The sequence below is a fragment of the Carassius auratus genome, chromosome 24, assembly GCF_003368295.1.
Source record: "Carassius auratus strain Wakin chromosome 24, ASM336829v1, whole genome shotgun sequence".
In the NCBI taxonomy this organism is placed as follows: domain Eukaryota; kingdom Metazoa; phylum Chordata; class Actinopteri; order Cypriniformes; family Cyprinidae; genus Carassius; species Carassius auratus.
This window is the reverse complement of record NC_039266.1, coordinates 19,141,073-19,159,980: the sequence shown is the minus strand read 5'-3', so window position 1 is coordinate 19,159,980 and position 18,908 is coordinate 19,141,073. Positions and strand designations below refer to the sequence as shown.

The 18,908-nt window shown below is 36.1% G+C and overlaps 1 protein-coding gene across 1 annotated transcript; it reads right to left on the bottom strand.

Moving 5' to 3' along the window:
* Positions 1-965: 965 nt before the first annotated feature.
* On the bottom strand, positions 966-16,635 carry plppr4b (phospholipid phosphatase related 4b). Its single transcript, XM_026201444.1, has 7 exons — positions 16,325-16,635; positions 13,351-13,536; positions 8,210-8,339; positions 7,130-7,325; positions 5,774-5,831; positions 4,555-4,728; positions 966-4,164 (listed from the first exon to the last, which is right to left on the bottom strand). The coding sequence occupies exons 1-7, from the start codon at positions 16,400-16,402 to the stop codon at positions 2,755-2,757; spliced, it is 2,232 nt and encodes a 743-aa protein (XP_026057229.1). The 5' UTR covers positions 16,403-16,635; the 3' UTR covers positions 966-2,754.
* Positions 16,636-18,908: the final 2,273 nt, after the last annotated feature.

The window sequence follows — 18,908 nt, the reverse complement described above, 5'->3', positions numbered from 1 at the left end:
TATTATGTATTATCGATTCTGTTTGAGGCATAATGTTTAGAGAACGGAGAGTTGAAAATGACAACCACTACTTCACATGTTTTAGCTAGACAAAAGTGTTTCTGTGTGATCCAGAGCTTCCACTGTTGAGTTTTTATACTTTTCTTTTCCTTTGGTTTACTTCGTCAGTTCATAAGAGATGAGTTGTATCTGGCAGCCCTCACATTCAATTTAGGTCAATTCACTGGCCTAGTTTATACAGTACGATGATAATTACACATGGCAATCTTAACGAGACCAGCATTTCCTGATCACGAAGGGAGCTTGTGTGTGTGTTTGTGTGGCGTCGCGCGTTCTTGATCTGGTGTGAAATTAATGTTTCTTTTAAAACATCCTCATTAAATGTATAGCCATGGATAAAGCGCTGCATGCCAGCTTTGGTTTGCTTAATGCAGGAGATGTAGGATGGTGAGGAGGAAAGGATGTGAGTTATCTGACTGTGCTAATTTTCAAGGATAGATGAAAGACCACAGGCAATGATTTAAACGTGTTAAGCCTTCATTTGTATTCGCCCCACAGTCTGTCATATTTGTATATGGCTGTTGATGGTTCTCAGCTGACAGAGAAATCATTCTCACACCATAATATTTGTACATTTGTGTGACAGTAGTGATGAAGAAACATAAGGCACTTTCCAGGAATAGCATCCCATTCCAATTTTGCCATTAAAGTCCTAGTTCAGTAGTTGACAGTATCCAATAATTAAATATGTCATAGTGTTATAATTTTGGCATGATCTGATGAATTGCAAAAAAATTATGTCTATTTTGTGAATTATTTTTGAAAGGTGCCATTACAAATGTGCAGCCAATTCATTATTGAAGAGACTCAGCAGTTGTAAATGGCAAATGTTTATTCAACCACTGGTACAGCACAGTTTTTCATCATCTACCCTGTTACTGGAGTAAATCAGAACCATGTAATGATAGAAACAAACTGTTTGTATTCTCAAAGGTGACATCCAGTACATTAACAAAGTTTGACATTATTATTCTGTCTGGTCGCTGCGACATTGACACATAACATCACTGTAACAGGTCCGACTGGATTCATTCCTATCCAAACTGAACTCGATGACAGTTACACAGAGTGCTACAGAGTAAAAGGTTCCTCAGAGAACACAAACTGCTACCAGCATGCTTAATGCATTTCTAAAATCGTTAGCGCCCATTAACGGGTATCCAAACAATTAGAGATAACATACAGTGTATTCGGGTGTGATTTTATCTATAAAGATTGTCAACAAGTCATTTATATTCAGTATAAATAATCACATATGCAGCTGCTACACAAATGCATAATTTACAAAAAGGGAACAAAAAATAAATGTGAAATATCAAACTACCATGCACTGGCTACAGCTTTGCTGAAAGAGTTTGAGGTTTATAAGAATACAGACTTCTATAGAAATGTTTCAAAACTGAATCTTCCCTTTAAAATACCCTTTGGCACATTCAATTACAGTTTATAAAAGTTACACAGTAAATTTTAATGGAATTAAATGTCACTGCTGTAGTTTTTAAAAGCTAAGATGACTAGATTTAATAAACCACTTCTCGCTCATTGCAAATATCTTTGTGAACAGTAAAGCCACTTTTTTATTTATTTTTTTTGCGGCTACACAAGTGTATACAGTATAAAACATTTAATATGACTGTTTGGCCTAAAAAGCTGGAACTCACAGTGAAATAACCACAGTTAGAAAATCAATGTGGAATAGCGTTTTGCTATTAATGCAGCTAACCTTTAAATAACTATGACATAAAATCTGAATTATTTGAAGGGAAACAAGTACAATTATATTTTATGTTATGCAAATATACATTTGAGAAAAGAGTGGAATATGGACATTAGGTGCAATAATAATGTTTTTTTTTTTCTCACAATAATAATGCTAAGGTAATAAATCTCATTAGTATTCATTGGTATTTGTACGTAAAATGTATTTTTTATTTTTTGTCTTTTTTTATAGACACTGATACACATATAACGTAATATTATGTGTCTAATACAATATTAATGAATGTGCACTTTATGTGCAAATTTCTACAGATACAGTTCATACAGTATGTAAAGTATTTGTATTGCAAGTAGTAAATGTGAAGTGCATGTCATTTTATGACTATCATTTGCTACGGAGAATATTCTAAGCACTTATGGTCATAAGAAATTTCAAATGAAAGTTTTCAGAAGAGTGCACTGCACTATTTTTTTTATATTTTCTGCTTATCTTTTAGTTTTTACATAATGTTCTCAGAATCGGGCAGCAACTAGTTTTAAAGTTATTTACAGAATACAAAAATAAGAGTTTGAGCTAGCATAGTTATCAATGTATGAATAAGTGGAAGTATGATTATATGGGAAGTCTTCTAAGATATCTGAGATGTTAAATACTTAAATACAGTGTTTCAGTTCAATCTTGGCATGGTCACAGTTCCAGCTTCACAGTGTTTCACTAAAGGTAAGACCATTTCCATTTGATACTGTATACGGTCATATGTTTACAATGTCCTTATCACAAAAGTAAACAAAATTCTGACCAAAACCTGGATTTTGTGCTTTTCTCGCTGCCATATAATTTTAAGTCAGTGAATAATCTCATGCATAACAGGTGATGCCATTGGAGATGTGTAAAACATAGCATATGTGTCTACACAACACCCAACCTCTTCTGGTTTCTTCATTTTTATTTTTATTTTTCAAGATAATTACTGACTACTCTTTGAAAACTGGGGTGGTGGATGTTCCCTTGTAAAAAATATTCCTGGTACTGTCTGGACTGTTTCCTCTTTCAGGGATAAGGATCCTGGTTTTTCTTCGCAAACTCGAATCGCGACTCTCAGGACCAGATTCAGTCATGTCCATGGGAGTGACCCGGATGGTGGAAATAGTCTGGTTGGGATGGTGATCACCACCTGCTGTAGATAAAGTAGGGACAGTTGGCACTGCGACGACTTTAGGAGCATTAGAGCCATTCTTCTTTCTATCCATAGAACTTTTCCCATCCCTCACGGATTCTGAGCTCTCTGAGTCTCGATTCAAGTCATTGAGCTCAAATGACTGTCTGAAGCTGCTTTGGGACTTCCATGTCCAGGAGCCACTTCCATCCGTAGAGTGCGCATGCACCAGGGGTCGGGCGTTTTCTGGATGGGCTTCCACCCGAATGATGGCTCCAGTGCTGCCTTGACCTCCAGACTCCTCAGTTAGGCTCTTGTAGCGCTGCAGAGGTGCAGTGGAGCTGGTGTGGCTGCTGCTCTCAGAACTGGGAGAGCTCCCCTGCAGAAGACCTTGCTGCTTGGACATTGCAATGACCTGCATGATGCGCGGCTGGCCATTAGAGTTAGTCCTAACCACCGGTACCTCCCCACCCTTCTCCCCAGTCCTCTCCATGCTTTTAAGCCATTTGTCACGGGCATTACTGGCATTTGGCAAGCCACCCATGTTCTCCTGTGCCTCCTCTGGTATGTGCACCAACTGCGAGGAACCAGGCCGAGACTGCATGGGTAGCCGAGCACCGCCAGCAATTCCACTGGGGTTGCTTGGTAGTGTTGTACTTCCAGTGGCCATTTTTAGGTATGGGGTTCCAGGTCCCTGATGTTCACCATTGATTCCCACAGCTGAGGGTTCGGAATTGCAGCGGACGTCCATGCTGTTTGGAGGGGACTGGCCTGGTCCACTTTCTATGGCATGCAGGGAGTGTTTATGGTTCTCGTTCTTACTCTTCCATTGCATCAGCAGCTGCTTCGATCGACTTGAATCTACTGAGGAGGTGTGGATGGTGGCGTTGCGGAAAGCAGACTCGTCCATGGCAGGCATATGCACTCTGGGCAAGGTGTTGAAGGTCACCATGTTCTCCTTGTGTGGAGGACTGCGGGTGATGACCTCCACATCTCCACTTGGTCTTTTCAATCTGCTAAGAGATCCAGCCTGGTGGTGTTGGGTGTTGTGATGCAGGTTGCCCTCGGAGCAGGAAGATGAGAGACCCTCGCTGCCACTGCAGCTCTTGGCAGGTAGGTGGTGACCTTGCTGGCAGAGGTCAGCCATAGTTCGATGAGAATCATGAATGTGAAGCTGACTTGTCTGTTTCTCCTTGCTCGGTTGGAAGTTTCCTACAGCAAACAAACCCTGGATGGACAAAAAACTGTATTTCAATGGTATTTCCTAACATACTTCATAATAAGGGGTTGGGAAACACAATTTACATGTACTTGAGTGGGACATTTTGGATTAATATTCTTTTTGGTCCTGAAACAACTTTTCTGTCAAATTTGGAGCATGAAAAAATGTCTGATTCCCTCTGATTTTAGGGCAGTAATAGAGCTTGGCTTACGATTGTTTAATGGGAATGTTGTTCCAGAACCAACAAAAGTCTGATCCAGGAATATGTTCTAGTCAACAAAATCATGGTGTCCATGTTTTATGTTGTAGACATGCAAGTAAACTGCATTTCAAAAACTTGTGAAATTTGTTTAAAATGCTATTAAATATAGGATAATCTGCTTATATTCATCTCACAAGGTAAACAGCGATGCCCCCTCCAAGCAGGAAGCCCAGGTAAACATCAACGGGGTGGTTCTTGTGCTGAATAATGCGGGTCAGGCCACATATGATGGCAGAGATGATAAAGGAGAACACCAGAAGTGGCTTCAGCAGTTTGGATGAGTCTGTCAGCGTGCTGTTGAAATACATCTAAACAAGAAAAAGACGATCAAGATCACAGATGTTTTGTGATGTTTCCAAGACAAAGCAGAATCAGGTAGGGAGCCAGGAACCACAATATTTGCACTGAATTTTTTTTTTTTTAATTCATGCACACTTTGATAATTATAAGAATCTTCAAAGCAAATTAATTAACATGATTCCGCTGATTGAGTGTATCATTATGGCTAGACCACTGAAGCACATTTGTGATTTGGTAAGATGGTTGGTATGGTTCCCAGAGACATGAGCCTCCACCCATTGATTATTAGACTGACTGTGCATAAGATGACAATGTGTAAGGTCATTTCAACAGCTCAACCTGTGCTCTTTTATCAGGCAAATTCATAGGCACTTTAAGCAAAAGCACATTGACTATATCAGCTCATTATAAATAATAGATTATTTGTTTTATATAATGAATCAAATGACCCTGAGCTTGAGAAAGGAGCTATATAGACTGAAAATCACACTTTGATATCAAGTTTTTCTCTGGATTTGACATGAAAACTTAAACAGACATACATTAAATTAACAAGCATACACCTACCAGTAAAGGTGTTTAACCTTTACACATTTTTAGCTCTTTATATAAGAGTGGTGTAAGATTGTGCATGTAAACACACACTCTTACGATGTCTAAAATACCCAATTTATAAATCCTTATGCAAATCTAAATGCCTTTACTGGTATTCTGTTAGCATATAATTTGCACATAGTTCATGACAGGAAGAAAAAAGAGAAAAATGTAAAGACTCAAATGTATTCCTACCCTCAAATAGACTATTAAATATGCACACACAGCTCAAAAAGCCAACACTCCATTTCGCTACTTTGACAAGCTCCGCTAAACTGCATAAAGGCATCTGGATGTTGATGCACAAATAACAATGGAGAGCTGTTGCCCTTTTATCCACACATCAGGGTCAGTTTTGCACACAAGGTGACACAAATGCAGCACCATTTTTTATCAGTGTCTAACAACAAAGTGAACTGATAGTGCCAGAATGCTTCTGAATGACTGATTTTTACTCACCGAGACATACACGGCAGCAAAGGACGCCAGCGTTGCATGCTGTGATGGGAAGGATTTTCTGAAATAAATGAAAGCAATTACGATCAACTCTGTCATCAAAGGAAAGAAAGAATACAGGAGACGCAGTTGAAATACATCACCTCAGCACCTCTCTTCTAAATGCATATTGTCAAATTGAGTTTATATGCAGTTGCTGTAGAGTGTCAGGTTTCTAGTGTGTTTCTGTATAGTTGGTATAGGGTGGTTTTTAGTGCATTGCTATGTGATTGCTAGGGTGTTAAAGGTGGTATTCGTGCATGTGTCTTTAAATGCAAATGAGCTGCTGTTCCCCGGCCCCCTTTCCAGAATAGGGTTACACCTTTAAAGCTGTATCTCAGATACTCTGCCAAATTGTTTTTGGCTTTGATCATCAACACGATGACATCATGCATTTTTAAGCCATATCAGTTTAAACGATTTCCGTTTTTTCGTTTCGTTTTTCCACAAGCTTGCGGAGAAAGCCAGAAGTTACTGGATTGCTCATTTTGGTAGTTGGTAGTTGCATTGGGGACCTGTTTATAGGACTTAGACATGAAAAAATCAGAATTTCATTATATGTCACCTATATGTCACCTTTTTTTCATGTTTTTATTTTAAAATCTAATTACAGGTCTCTTCTCATGATTGAACTTTATTCATAAATAAATAAACATTCACAGTCTCCTCTTAATCAGGAAACTATCACAGAAAGCTCTGCTACGACAGAATATACTAAATTATCTCTGTCACACAGTAAATGAAAGAGTCTGTAAAAAGATGCGATGTACCTCCAAATTATTTACACTTTCAGAGCTTGAGGCATCAGTATACTTGCTGGTCTACAACACGTCCAGCTCAGTCTGATAGTAGCGACTTCCCGAATCATCACAACAGCGATTCTCTCCAGACAGAGCTGGAGTTATAAACAGGGTAAACGGTTTTTGTGTCAGTGTACTATATACTCAGAAATTCATAAGTCACTTCAGTACTTCCATTATTTAATGAATCTACACTAGTGAAGAGATGGTCCACAGCCTCATCCGTTCCCTTGAAAACCAACCTTGTTAAAAAGTACATCAAAAGCTATTCCCTTAATCTACAGCCTCTATTCTTAGGCTGCACTGAGGCTTGGCTCTGATCCATGCAGGCTCTTGTGCCGGTTTCTTTCGTATGAATCCCTGAGTATCAGAAGTTCACACTTGAGTAATATTTAAAGATTTTTTTTTTATCAACTTGTCTGTATCAGCGGGGGTTTGGATCATCTATGTTTCACATGACTTTGGCACTGTTAATCCGACAGAGATCTATGTCCCAGTTCGCCATGAATCAGAGCCGTACCTGCCGGCGTTGATGACAGCGGCATCAGATCCTGAGCAGATGTCCTCCAGGATAAAGAAACTGTCATCACAGGAGGTATTGAGGTGAGTGTAGTTGGGCTTGCAGACAGTCAGGAAGTAGGGGGCGGGGTAACCTGTCGACAACTGGATGATGTCGGTAATCAAAGCTGTGGCGCATAAGCCAAAGACGTGAACGCCTGAAAGGAAAAAGACATTGAATGTGATGCACTGATATTTATTCAAGTTGATAAACAATATATTGGCTGATATTACCAATGCTATCTCATGGCAAATTTGAATGTATTTTACGAGGTGGCTAATCTGTACGAATTCGTATGACCTGACTCGTACGATTTCTTTGACGGTTAAGTGTAGGGGCGGGGTTAGGTGTGGTCCTTTCTACGAATTTCCTACCTCATAAAATACATAAAAATGTTCACAAATCGTATGTATTGGTGAGTGAGGTTGGACGAATTCGTTTGGATTAGCCACCTTGTCAAAAATGTACAAATTGCCGTGTGATCGGGTTGATGTTACACATCACTCTGTGTTTTATGTGAAAACTTTAAAAGGGAAAAACGTACAACAAACCTGCAATTATTCAGAAACTTTTAACATTTCTCACATTATCAATGTTTATTAACTACAGTTTAGAAAATGGTAATCAAATATGACAAGAACTCGGAGTTAAACTGTGTCAGAACAAATTCACCTTAATAATGTCAGATAACTTTGATAGCAAGGTATGTAATCGATTAGATTGAATAGCTGTCAGTTTGTGGTGTAAAAAGTTTGCATTAGCAATTAAAGAAAAACACTTAAGCAAAACATGGTCAGGTCAGAGTGTAAATCCTTTTTGGTCCCAAATTGTTATCATAAAAATTGATAGCTTCATTGCACTGTAAGTCGCTTTGGATAAAAGCGTCTGCTAAATGCATTAATTTAATTTAATTTTTTATTTAGTCATTTCACAGAATTCTGGTCAAAACAATTCTACATTCCATGTGGGCCCTAATCACAGGTAACGGAATAAAGGCTCATCAGGAGTTAACGAAAGATATTTACAAGAAATGTGACCTACCCACAAACCTGACACCTCGCCGGACGAAAGAGTTAAAGTTGCAGCCGGCGGCGTTGATATCGGCTTCAGCTCCTCCTCTGGACTGCGCCCGGGACAGACAGCAGAACAGAATCCCCTCTCCGATCATGATCTGTGGACATGTAACACACCAGGTCAGAGGGGGAAGTGGATCAGATGTTCAGGATATCTCTCCTCTCAGATTGCACTCAACGGTCTCATACTGACTCTTCAGGAGGTTCTTTTTACCATGACACCAAACACAGAAACTCTGAAGTGAAGCTACAGATGCCTTTAAACAGAACCGCCATAATGTCCTTGTCTACTTGTAAATGCAGTTTTGATGAGCCATAATGCAATCAGGGCTCACTTGGGCTGAGAGAGCGGCCGTTTTGATCATTGCACATTTATGTATTAATGCCCATCTTAAGCAGGGCTGTCAGTGTGCATCAAAGACACATCCATCCTTAATCTGCTCCAGATCTGTCCCCAGCGTTTCACCTCCCTGTCTTCTGAGAATCATGCACCCACTGACTTCTGCACAAACAGCAGGGCAGTGAAGTGCTGCTTTCATGGAGATGAATCATTTCAGCTCAACTGGTCACAAGCTTTGTAAAACCTTGTTTGGGTCCTTGGTCCCTTCACTCCAAGCTTTTGCAACCTTAAGGGAATGGCAGGAGAATTAAAATAGCTTGACTCTTGGAATGGCATCCTTGCATTTTAAATTAAAATAGCTGACTTCTTAATATATAATCCCATTATAATTATTATAATTATTATATCACTTGAAACTTAAAATATGAAATATAATTAAATATAATTATTATATTAAATATATATATATATATATATATATATATATATATATATATATATATATATATATATATATAATATATATATATATAATTTATATTTAATATAATAATTATATTTCATATTTTAAGTTTAAATTTGATTTATTAACTACAAATATATATATAAATAAATAAATAAAATAATTTTAATATAATTCCTGTATTAAATAATGGAAACAAATATTTAATATAAATCAATAAATGAATTACTATGTATTATTGTAATTAATTGAATACTAATAAATATATATAATTTTAAATCAGTAATTACATATAAAAAAAAGTTACATATACTGTATATAACGTCTATGTATGTGTATGCTTATTGGTTCATTTATTATTTTTCATTTGAACACATCATATTGTCATTATGACATTAGTGCTCAGTGTGCCACAACAGAAATGTCTGGTTACATGAGACTATCTTTGCAATGACTACTTTTTTTCATTAGCTCCATAAAGTCCACTCAGACTCGACAGCCTGCAATCTTCTCTTTTATGTTGCATAGGTCGCCAGGTGAGGAGTTTAAATCCCAGTGGGATCATGGGATTGATATCAGCTGTGCTCTACACATTTCAGCCTGGTGGGGGAGGTGCTAAGGATACGATCTAAAACATTTGGCAAGACCATGTGCCACACCGTGACCTGAATCAGATCCCAGGAAGCCCGCAGATTCCAGCATCCCATCCCATCTGACCAGCTCGGCCTCTCAGACACTCATATTGTCATGACACCTGGAGGAACTACAGGACGTCTCGATGCCTGCAGTCACTTCCTGCCTGTTGCTAAATCTGGCCTGTGTAGGTAAACAGATTGTAGCCTAAAGAAAGGAAGGAGTGGGTCATTTTTAATGACGGTCATTACCTGACAACGAAAAATGCATTTTTAGAAACACATTACTGTTATTTTTTATGCAGCTGAAGATGTTGGCATAAGATGCAAATGGGGTCAGATGTCTCCATGTCTGCAACTCAAACTGAATTATTGAATTACCTAAAATTGCTAGCATGGTCGTCACACGCTGCAGAGAAAAGTACATTGGGTGTCTTGGTAATGCTATTCGTTTTAGTCGTTCACTCAGTGCATTCATTTTTTTCTTTTCTTTAGGATTGAAAAATCACATTTTTTGCAATAGTTTTTGTTCTCTTCACACATCTCATTTGTACTTTTAGAGGAGAGCAACATCACAAACAGCTCATATTTGCACAGTCTGCAAAAGAATGTCAGAGGTTTGAATATGAACTCAAACATTTTTTTCATGAAATTCTCCCAAGGTCAGATCATCTATTCCTTCTGGGTCCATCTATTCCATCTATTCTGCTATTTTACTAGAGATTTTATTTATTGCTTTAATTGCTTTTGATTCGTTAATAATGATATATCCAATCTAATATAAATGTTTATTTGCCTAAAGATACAATTTGAGTGCTCATCTAATGAAAAATAAAAGTAAATGCAATGACATGCTTGATAAATGTTTATGACCTTAATATCAAAATGCCTGTGGTGTGTTTAGAAAATTTGCCAAGTGTAAAGATGGTCTCAGTCTGTTTATTTCTTCTTCAGAACAGAGTAACTATCATCTACAAATAAGTTCAGAGGATCAGAGAGAAGCGAACCACAAACAACTCATTACAGCCAAGTGCCCATTAGCGTTGTGAAACCATTTAACCATCCAGACATTTCTAAGACAAGTGTGTAATCTGCCCTAAGAAATGAATTTGAGTGTGAAATAATCTGACTTTCCATATGAGTGAACAACCAAACTGTCATAAATCCACAGTAAAGCCTAATGTCAAACTGCACTCATCTGCTCCAGGACTAGCAGTAAACCGGAGGAAACCCGGAGGGCCGGCAGCCATACTGGCAGGATTGTGATGCACCGAAGGTGTCAAAGTTGAGGAGAGAACGATGCTTTCTGACAGCTCACTGCTCATGGAGTAGTGTGACCAAATTCTCTTTGGGTATGAGTTATTCATGCGTGAACTTTCTTTTCTGTAGTGTTTCAGATGAGGCCAGTTGGTGTGTGTCAGCTGTGATAATAGAACACAGGCTAACTGTAGAAACTTACTCAAGTAGGACATGCTCCTGCATTCACATCTCAGTCGGTCCTGGAACAATATTCCTGTCATTGACTTTTTAGGTTTTTTTTACACATTTAGCATTGTAAAATACATATTTATGCTCATAACAGTATATTCCACTTTTAGCTTTGTTGTCTGTCTGTGAAACGATCACAAAGTCTAATTGCATTTTCTTCTACGTTGTTTTGTTTTCTGTACAATCATTCTTAGAGACTGTCTTGTTAGAAATTATTTGGATTAATGTATCTACAATACACTATTTTTCCAAAGTTTGGGCTCAATTTTTTAAAAGTGTTTATTTATTTTTCATTTTATTTTATTTTTTTATGTAAATCTTTGTCTCTTATGCTCAGCAAGTCTGCATTTATTTGATCAAAAATAAAACTGTAGTACAGTAAAAACGGTTTTATTCTGAAAAAAAAAAAAAAATTATAATTGAAAATAAAAATCCTCTATTTCAGTATATTTGAAACAAATGTTAGTAATGGCATCATTACTCAAATTTTCATTGTCAAGTGATCCTTCGTAAATCAGTCTAATATGTTGATTTGGTGTTCAAGAAATATTGATTTATTATTATTTTTATATTATTATTCATTTATCATTATATCCAAATTGGCATTTGAATGCAGCTTCAAAGGGTTCTACATGATCCCTGTGGAGGAATAATGGTCTTGTCTAGTGGAATGATCAGTCCTTTTCTAAGAAAAATAAAAAATGTAAGTACTTTTTAACCACAAATGCTCATCTTGCACTTGCTCGACCTCACGCATTACGTAATCACGCAAGCATGATGTAGGCGGAATACCCAGTGTTTAAAAAAGGAACATGCAAAGAAATTCAAATGCCTTTAAAAAAAAAAAAAAAAAAAAAGGTAAAACAACAAAGTTGGATGATTTTGAAGTTGGAATTTTTTTTGGGGGTGACATGGGGTGAGTAAATTATCAGGATATTTTCATTCTGTAAGTGCACAACTCCTTTAAACGACTCACTCTAACATTTTGTATGGTTAGGTAGTATAGGGATGTAATGATGTACCACGAGCTGGTTGAAAATCTATTAAAATACATGATTCAATTCAGTTAATATGCCAAACAAAGATACAATTGGAGTAGTAGTTTATATGAATGTATCTCTGAGTGGAACTGACTGTGTTTAGAAATGTTTACGTGGTATTTTCATTTCATCTTGCCTCTGAATGATACATTAGTGTTCATAAGTGCAGCTCTGCTTACAGCAGTAACCCAGGAAACGCTTTATCATTGTGTTCACAAGCGCCACCTACTGGCAGAGAGTGAACTTGTGTCTCATTCAGCTCATCTGCTGCTTCTTTCAAATGTTTTATGTAGTATAGTTTCATAAAACTATAGTCAGAGCATTCTGTTTTTGCTTCAAATTTTGCAATTACACAGACTTATTTAGATTAAAAACTGCAAGCTGCATGTACGCTGGATCATAATTAAAATGCAGTGGTTACCTCTAATTTTAAATGGAAAGAGCACAGGCAAAAACGTAGTTTGTTTATATGAAGAGATTTCTTTTGTAAGTTTTAAAATTTTAATTTGGTGTTGTTATATTTCAATTTCACAAAGAAATGTGCAGCAGTAGCCTAATAAAAGGACACCTCTTCATTTACTGTATTAAATGTCTTCAATCTCATTTTGTTATATAAAAAAAAAAAAGTGAGAAAAACGAATCTTGAAATCAAAATCGTGAATCAAATCGAATCGTGAGTTGAGTGAATCATTACCTATAAGGTAGTATATATAAAATTATATATGTAATCTTAGAAATGTTATGCATTGAAAATATATAATTTTATATATATGATATGTAGGCCAAAATAATAATGCAATTTATTATATAAATCCACAGAAAAGTAGAAACAATAACTAAAATCTGGGCCACTGAATGTAACCTTTCTATTATTTTGACAATATTAAATTATTCTCTGTCTATGTGAATGTTTCTTAGCTATAATTAAATGTAGACCAGACTGTGACACTGCAAGACTTGTATTATTGCAATAATTGTTTGATAGAAAGGTTACTCCAGGCACTCAACCAGCTTGGGTGAATTACAAAAATGCAGGCAACATCAGCAAGAGGCCAACAGTTTGTGTCCTATCCAATATACAGTATCTGAAAGCAAAAGTAAATCTTGCACTATGTGTATGTGAGTGTATTGGTTGGTTAGACTGACCGTAATAGCAGGAGCTGCAAAAGCAAGGCTGAGGAGCATGAGGAAGGGAATGACCTCATGTGTGGGTTCGATATAAGGCAGACTCAGACTGCGGTCGTGACAGCTGAAGCCCCAGCGGACTGGTTTGAAAATGTCTGTCCACTCCAGAAAATACACACTGACCATAGATGAGACCAGGAGAGGAAGCTGTTAGAGAGGAGAAAACATCACATAACTCTTCAACAAACATTATCAAAGAATATCACTATCCACGTAACGATCCCTATGGAAATGTGCATACAGTCAGCCAGCCGTTATCGTAATATACACCCAGACAGGGGATATGAAAGCCATATGATGAGTTTGTGAGGTGATAACTGTAGGCTAGTAGTACAAATTTATAGCGATGGATTTGCATAATTGTAGAAAAGCTATAGATGGACTCACACTAACATTAAAGAGAATATATATTTTGGTATTATGATACAGTATATATGCCATGTAAATACCATAAACATATATTTGTGCATGTGTGTGTTTAACTGTCTTGCAACCATTTTTATCCAATAGGCATTATTATAATTATAAATACATTTTTATGCTCAATAATATTATAACTTTTTTTGTGAAATTTACTACCGAGCGAAATGTGTTTCTTAGCTTTTTCAAGTAAATTCTACTAAATTTTTCTTTCAGTATTAAGTTTATCTTTATAAAATGATCTAGTATTTTTTTATGACAGTTTGTTTTAGTCATGTTTATCACTGTAAGGCAGTAATTAAGAGCTCTCGGCTGAAGTTTTTACAGCAGAGTGATTGGGTCAGTTTGTGGGTGTTTGAGTATGCTGATGAATACAGCATGCAGCTGCCATTCAGTGCTGATTCTGCAGAGTTGCTCTGTGGCCGACTGATACAACTGACCCATATTTTCTTCCAAAGTGCTGGCACTTGGGACAAACCGAATGGGATTTACAAAGAAGTTGACCATCACCGTGAGCATCAAAAAGAATCACATCCCAACAAAAGCCTGCTTGCTTTGATGATAGATTTGAAGTTTGTTGTAGTTCTGTTTGAAAGATTCTAGCTGAACATTTTTCTGTGCCTTTATAAAGAAGTGGTGGTATACTGATGATTTCAGATGGTAATACACTAAAAAAAGTGATGTAGAAACAATTTTCACTCAGAAATCGCTAGTAAACTTCACAAATAATTCCAAAGAATCAGCAAGTAACACACTGAATTAAATGTGAAATGTTGACATTTTGTAAAACCTAGTTTTATTTATAACATTTTACAGTGTATTTGAGGAATATTGAAGGTCACTTGATTTTCCAGTTTTATTTTAAAATAAGAAGTGGATCAAATTTTCTTGATCTAATATCCATTTTCAATCAGAAATGTTACTGAATGTAACTGAATTAAAATAGGTTATGAATGCAATTTCATGTTGACTGCATGATTATCCCAAATGAAAAGAAGAGGTGAGACTGAGGTCTTAATAATTGATGGCTATAAATGGGGAGGATAGCATTTCTTAGTAGCTATTTTCAGATCCATGTGAGAGAGAGCCATTCCAAGCAGGTGAGATGGTGTCCGGATGGTAAAGGACCCGTTACGATAAGAGTTGCTCCACATGAGGAGACATGGAGGTTCCTGTGACCTGATGAAACTTAGTGATATCTTGAGAAGCACAAAATCCAGCCATTTCTGCTGAGCACATGCATCAAATCTCTTTAAAACATTCAAATATGGTAATCCTGATCTTCTAGACCTTCATTTTTGGTATTTGACAAACAATTTTGCAAAGCTCACTGAAAAACAGCAAATGGAGGAATGAATAAATGAATGGAAATGTCAAATTCAGCACAGCCCTGCATAATATATGAATGCATGCTTAGATCTTCCTCCTAAGTACTAGATCACGTGTGTCGGTGTGTATGCATGTGCGTATGAAAGCTGCACTGCCTCAATTCTTTATGTCACACTGACCTACATATATTCCACTAACCCCATCATGATGCATTGAGAGCAGAGCAGCACCTCCTGGGGTGATCAACTAAGAAGGAGAGCTGTCAGAAGCACAGCATCCCAGTGCTGACATCACTCTCTGCCAGTTTTTACATATCAAACTGATGATATTTTATAAGGAATGTTTGAGATGCTGTACATGCAAGTAAACAATGCTCAATTAAAAGCTTGGATGCAATGTAAAACCAATAAATATGAATTAGTTCTGTCAAACGATTAATCGCGATTAATCACATCCAAAATAAAAGTTTTTGTTTACATAACATATGTGTGTGTACTATATACATTAATTATTTATATATAAATACACACACATACAGTACATATTTTGAAAATATTTACATGTAATTAGAAGTATATATTCACATTTATATAATTTATATATATATATATATATAATTTATAATATATATATATATAATTTATAATATATATATATATATATATATATATATATATATATATATATATATATATATATATATATATATATAATAAATAAACAATAAGCACACACATAAATAAATATGTCAAAAAAAAAAATTATTATGTGGCAAATAAAGCTTTTTTAACTTTTAATTTTTTAAAGTTGTTTAGATAGCAATGAGATTCAATGAAGGAAAAAAAAAAATTCTTATGATTACAATATTAACTCAAACAATCTCTCAGCAGTCGTCTTTTTTCATTTTTTCATTTTAAGAGAACATCTGAGATCAAGATACTTCAAAGAGAACTCAATCAATTCTCATGAGCTTTGAAAGAGCATCTTATGAGCAATACAATCCCTCAGGTTCACTTTATCATCATAGATAAATAGGCAAATATTGAAATTTTCAATGTATTGATTAAGCTATGACCGTGACATAAAAAATAAATACATATCCTGAACATTAAAAATAAACTGTCATCTCATTGCAAGTTGTCACCTGTCAAATCAAACGTGCAAATGTAAACAGACGGTCTCTTACCTCCACGAAATAAAAGCATGGCAGCAGTGTCACGCTCTCTTTTATCATCTTCTCTTTCAATCCTTCTCTCGCAGACATCGTATTTCTCTCCTTTTATAAACGCCGATAACCTGTTGTGTCCTAAGCGTCCACCTTCATCCAGCAAACCAAGCCGTCTAGATCAGCTGCTGCTTGCTCCATTGAGATGCATGATGCACACAGAAACAAACGACACACACTATCTACACCTTTCACCATTTACACGCACCCTTTATATTGCAGTGGAATATGATTGCAATTGAATATACAGAGAGGAAAATATTGCCGGCAAGATGACGTCAGATTTTTCAGAGGACGGGTCTTGCGTCCTGACGCGCATGCGCACAAGCTGCGCATTCCTCCAGTCATTCGCATTATTATTAATAATGTCACGAATGTAGACGGAAACAGTTGGACGTGTTCTTGTAGGATAGCTACAGGAAGTACTAAAGTAGTATTTTATTATTCAACACCACAATAGTATGTGTACTCTAAAAACACAATAAAACATAGCCCATGAACACTATAGAGAAAAACATTTCACAAGAAATTTCACTGCTTTTTTTCTGTCTATTATCATATGGCGAATAAAACCTACGGTATGCTATACTTAACTCTCAAATGTGTAAAACAACTCAGTTGTTTACAGCAATGGGACTCGATAAAGAGCAATACTTTCAGATGATTAGGCTACGGGCGAACTCTCAACTATTTTTTTGTTTTGTTTTGTTTTGTTTTGTTTTGTTTTGTTTTGTTTTGTTTTGTTTTGTTTTGTTTTGTTTTGTTTACTGTGTTATTTCTGTTTTGGAACCTGAATAAGAACTCTCGTTAAAGTCTCATAAGAGCATCATCTGAGCAATTAAATGTTTCCCTTATTTTTCCTTTATCATCATAGATCAAACATTTAAATGTTATATACATATAGCCTATATTGATTAGGCTATGATTTTCACATTTAAAGATTTGTCCTGAATATTGAAACGGAATTGTTATTGTCATGTCAATTGTCCTTCTGATGTCATGATCTCACCTTTCAAAACAAAGCAATATAAAACAATATAGCCAATTAAAGGTGCAGTGTGTAATTTTTCAATGATCTATTTACAGAAATGCAATAAAATATAGCTACATAACTATTTTTTCAGAAGTGTATAAAGACCTTTCTTAATAAAACGTTGTGTTTTTATTACCTTAGAATAAACAATTTCTATCTAGATACACCGTGGCTGCCCTAATATGGAAGTCACCACAATGTTTGTACAGTAGCCCTAACCAGACAAACAAACTGCTATACAGAGCGCGTTTCGACACTTTGTTGTTCTTGCAAATAAAACAATACTGACACAATGATGCACAAGTACATTCACATTCGCAATTTCATCGATTTATTGAATAATTAAGTAAATATAATTCTTTCATTTAGCTCTGTAAAGAAATCTCATTGCTCTCTGCTGTCTTTACCGATTACATCTTTACCTGTGTCGGCCACCGTAGCTCATCTAAAGGGAGGGGTGAGCAGGGGGACTGAGCCGTTGGTTGCAATTCGTAACCTCACCGCTAGATGCCTCTAAAATTTAGACACTGCACCTTTAATATTAGTAAGGACTAATAAGGAATGCATTTCGGTGAAATACATTACAATGCAATTAGCCTACAAAAGACAGAATAGTGCAGTGCAGTGCAATGCTGTACAAAACAATGAAATATTCAAATTCTATTCTCAAAAAAAAATCTAACTACCTTTCTAATCTTTTTTATTCTATTTTCTTTTCATGTATTATGCAATTGTATATGCGTGTGTGTGTGTGTGTGTGTGTATGTGTAAAGACCTCTAACACTAGCTTGCTCTATTCTTTTTTATTCTATCTGTTTTCTTTTTATTTATTATTTTATCTAAAATCCCATGCTACATGTACTGTGTTAACCTAACTGAGACTTGTTATAGCACATATATCATTGCTCTTTTTGTTGTTTTTGATTGCTTCCACTGTCTTCATCTGTACAGTAAGCCGCTTTGGATAAAAGCGTCTGCTAAATGAATAAATGTAAATGTAAAATGTGTATATATATATATATATATATATATATATATATATATATATATATATATATATATATATATATATATATATATATATATATATATATATAAAATCCAATTTACTTTTCAATGCGGAAGTAAGCCGTTTTATGTGAATGTGTGAGATTTTCCAAAGATTTTTTACTCCAGTATCGACATCTTGCAGATTTTTCTTTATTAACCACTGTTGCCTTTGGCTTGCTTGCTGTATGAAGACTAAAGCATTTAGCACCAACTATTTAAAACAGTGAGGGTGTTATTGACCATTTAGACCAGGGGTGTCAAACTCAATTCCTGGAGGGCCGGAGCCCTGCAGTTTTTAGATCAACCCTAGTTAAACCCTCCTGATCCAACTAATCAAGTCCTTCTGGCTTATTTGAAAACTGCATGGCTTGTGTGTTGGAGCAGGGTTGAAACAAAACTCTACAGGGCTCCAGGCATCCAGAAATTGAGTTTGACACTCCTGATTTAGACACAACAGTATGT